Below are 2,859 nucleotides of genomic sequence, written 5' to 3' on the forward strand. Positions count from 1 at the left end.
CCTTTGGGTAATAATCTGCAATCTAATGGCAAAAATATGTACTTCTGATAAAAGAGGGTGTTTAGAAGTAATTTTATTTTAAGTTTATTTATATATTTTGAGAGAGAGAGAGAGAGAGTCCAAGCAGGGGAGGAGCAGAAAGAGAGGGAGAGAGAGAATCCCAAGCAGGCTCCCCACAGTCAGCACAGAGCCAAACAAGGGGCTCGATCTCACAACGATGAGATCATGACCTGAGCTGAAATCAAGAGCTGGACGTTTAACCAACTGGGCCAACCCAGTTCCCCTTGGAGTAACTTTCATTAGTAAATGTATAGTTTTACCTAAACCAAAATAAAGAAGAAAAACTTTTTTTTTTAATCGTGTGAAAGGGTACATGCAAATCTAAGATATTCTTTTAATTTTTAAAAACAATAATAATTGAAATATCACAATGCAAATACTAATTTATATAAATCTAACCCCATATGAACCACATACCATATTTACTCCAATCCAAAGCAAAATAAGACCATCATTTATATTCCAATTCTCACATATCAATAGAAAGACAGGTGCATGCACACGCATACATATATAAACAAACAGAAGTCTATATATGAAAAATATAATTTCTTGTTCAGCTCTATTTTTGATGAAAAAGTTAGGTTTAAATCCAAAGAGATGTAATTGTATATGTTATTTCTGTTTTCATTTGTTTTTAGCATTTTTCCTCTACATGAGCTTTGGTACCAGACCACCATTTCTGAGTGTAAGTAATAATAATGTGGCAAAACAGTAAAAATGTTGTATTGTTCATTACTTTTATTTTTTCTTCTATGAATTTTTTAAGTTTATTTATTTATTTTCAGAAAGTGTAGGGACAGTGAAAGCAGGGGAGAGAGAGAACCCCAAGAAGACTCCATGTTGTCAGCATGGAGCCTGATGTGGGGCTCAAACTCACTAACTGTGAGATCATGACCTGAGCCAAAATCAACAGTCGGATGCTTAACTGACTGAGCCACCTAGACACTCGTGTTCATGATGTTTAAATAAGAGATCTGTTCATGATTTCCAGTTTTAACACACAGGCTTGAACAAATCATGGTTTTTGAAGAACAGTAAGTGTAATCGCTTTTAGGCTCAATTTGATATTTGTTTTTCAGACATAAAGCTGTAAATTCAGCTTTGCCTTTAGATGTGACTTTTATATTATGTATGATCTGTGATGAGTTTTCATTCATGATTGCTGAGATAAAGCAGTGAAGGTGCACACAAGTCATATATTTGGTGGGTGATATGCAAATTGATAAACTTTAAATTCTATCACAAACATGTTAATTTTGTCAACAGCATAACAATGAAATGTTTCTGGGCTATTTTCTGAGGATAAAGAATATAATATCTGAAACAAAACCTTTCTCATGTATAGATTGTATTTTTGTGAGTTTCAAGAGGAATTAAAACTTTGATATACCGTTTCTTGGTTATTTCGGGAGCATTTTGGAAGAATAAAGAAGAATGGATGGAAAAAATTGCTCTTCTGTGAATGAATTCCTTCTCTTGGGAATTAGCAATATCTCTGGAATTAAAGTGACTCTATTTGTCACATTTTTAATTGTTTATCTCATCATTCTTATTGCAAACCTCGGGATGATCATGTTAATTAGAATGGATTCTAAGCTTCACACACCAATGTATTTCTTCCTCAGCCACCTCTCTTTCAGTGACCTCTGTTATTCTACAGCAATTGGACCCCGGATGCTGGTAGGCCTCATTACCAAGATAAAGTCAATTCCTTTCTATGGCTGTGCTCTGCAATTCTGGATCTTCTGCACGTTTGCAGATTCTGAGTGCCTACTGCTGGCGGTGATGGCCTTTGATCGCTACAAGGCCATTAGCAACCCCTTGCTCTACACGGCCAACATGTCCAGCAGAGTGTGCTTTCTGCTCATGGCTGGGGTTTACATGGTAGGGCTTGTGGATGCTTCTGCAAATACAATATTAACATTCAGGTTATGTTTCTGTGGATCAAATGTGATCAACCACTTCTTCTGTGATGTCCCGCCTCTCCTTTTGTTATCTTGCTCAGATACCCAAGTTAATGAGTTAGTGATATTCACCATTTTTGGCTTCATTGAGCTGATTACCCTTTCGGGGCTCTTTGTGTCTTACTGTTATATCATCCTGGCAGTGATAAAGATCCGCTCTGCTGAGGGGAGATTCAAAGCTTTCTCCACCTGCACCTCCCACTTAACTGCTGTTGCAATTTTCCAGGGAACCCTGCTTTTTATGTATTTCTGGCCGAGTTCTTCCTACTCTCTTGATCAAGACAAAATGACCTCCTTGTTCTATACCCTTGTGATTCCCATGTTAAACCCTGTGATTTATAGCCTGCGGAACAAAGATGTGAAAGAAGCTCGGAAAAAACTTAAAAATAGAAAGTGGTTTCATTGAAAACTTATATGTACCTATTTTTCTCCCAATCTTACACTATAATTCGTGAAGTTCAAAATTGTTTTGATTAAAGTGGTATGATCTAGGGGTGCCTGGGTGGCTCAGTTGGTTAAGCGGTTGACTTCAGCTCAGGTCATGATCTCACAGTTTGTGAGTTCGAGCCCCGCGTCGGGCTCTGTGCTAACAGCTCAGAGCCTGGAACCTACTTTGGATTCTGTGTCTCCCTCTCTCTCTGCTCCTGCCATGCTTGTGCTCTATCTCTCTCTGTCTCTCAAAAATAAATAAATGTTAACAAAAAAAAGTGGTATGATCCAACAAGTATTTATACCATGTTCCTGCCATAACCAAGTGTGTCATTTCTTTAGTACTCCATGATTCATTTTATGTCTTGAGCTTATACTTGGTATTCCTTATTTATGGAAAATT

The 2,859-nt window shown here is 37.3% G+C and overlaps 1 protein-coding gene across 1 annotated transcript; it reads left to right on the plus strand.

The window, feature by feature from the left end:
* Positions 1–1,497: 1,497 nt before the first annotated feature.
* On the plus strand, positions 1,498–2,433 carry LOC125933748 (olfactory receptor-like protein OLF2). The gene has a single exon (XM_049646880.1). The coding sequence runs from the start codon at positions 1,498–1,500 to the stop codon at positions 2,431–2,433; it is 936 nt and encodes a 311-aa protein (XP_049502837.1).
* The last annotated feature ends 426 nt before the right edge of the window (positions 2,434–2,859 follow it).

This window comes from Panthera uncia, chromosome D1, assembly GCF_023721935.1.
Source record: "Panthera uncia isolate 11264 chromosome D1, Puncia_PCG_1.0, whole genome shotgun sequence".
NCBI lineage: Eukaryota > Metazoa > Chordata > Mammalia > Carnivora > Felidae > Panthera > Panthera uncia.

What these genes read in the sequence shown, in the direction of transcription:
- LOC125933748 (XM_049646880.1), top strand. Translation starts at nt 1,498, where the DNA reads ATGGATGGAAAAAATTGCTCTTCTGTGAATGAATTCCTTCTCTTGGGA.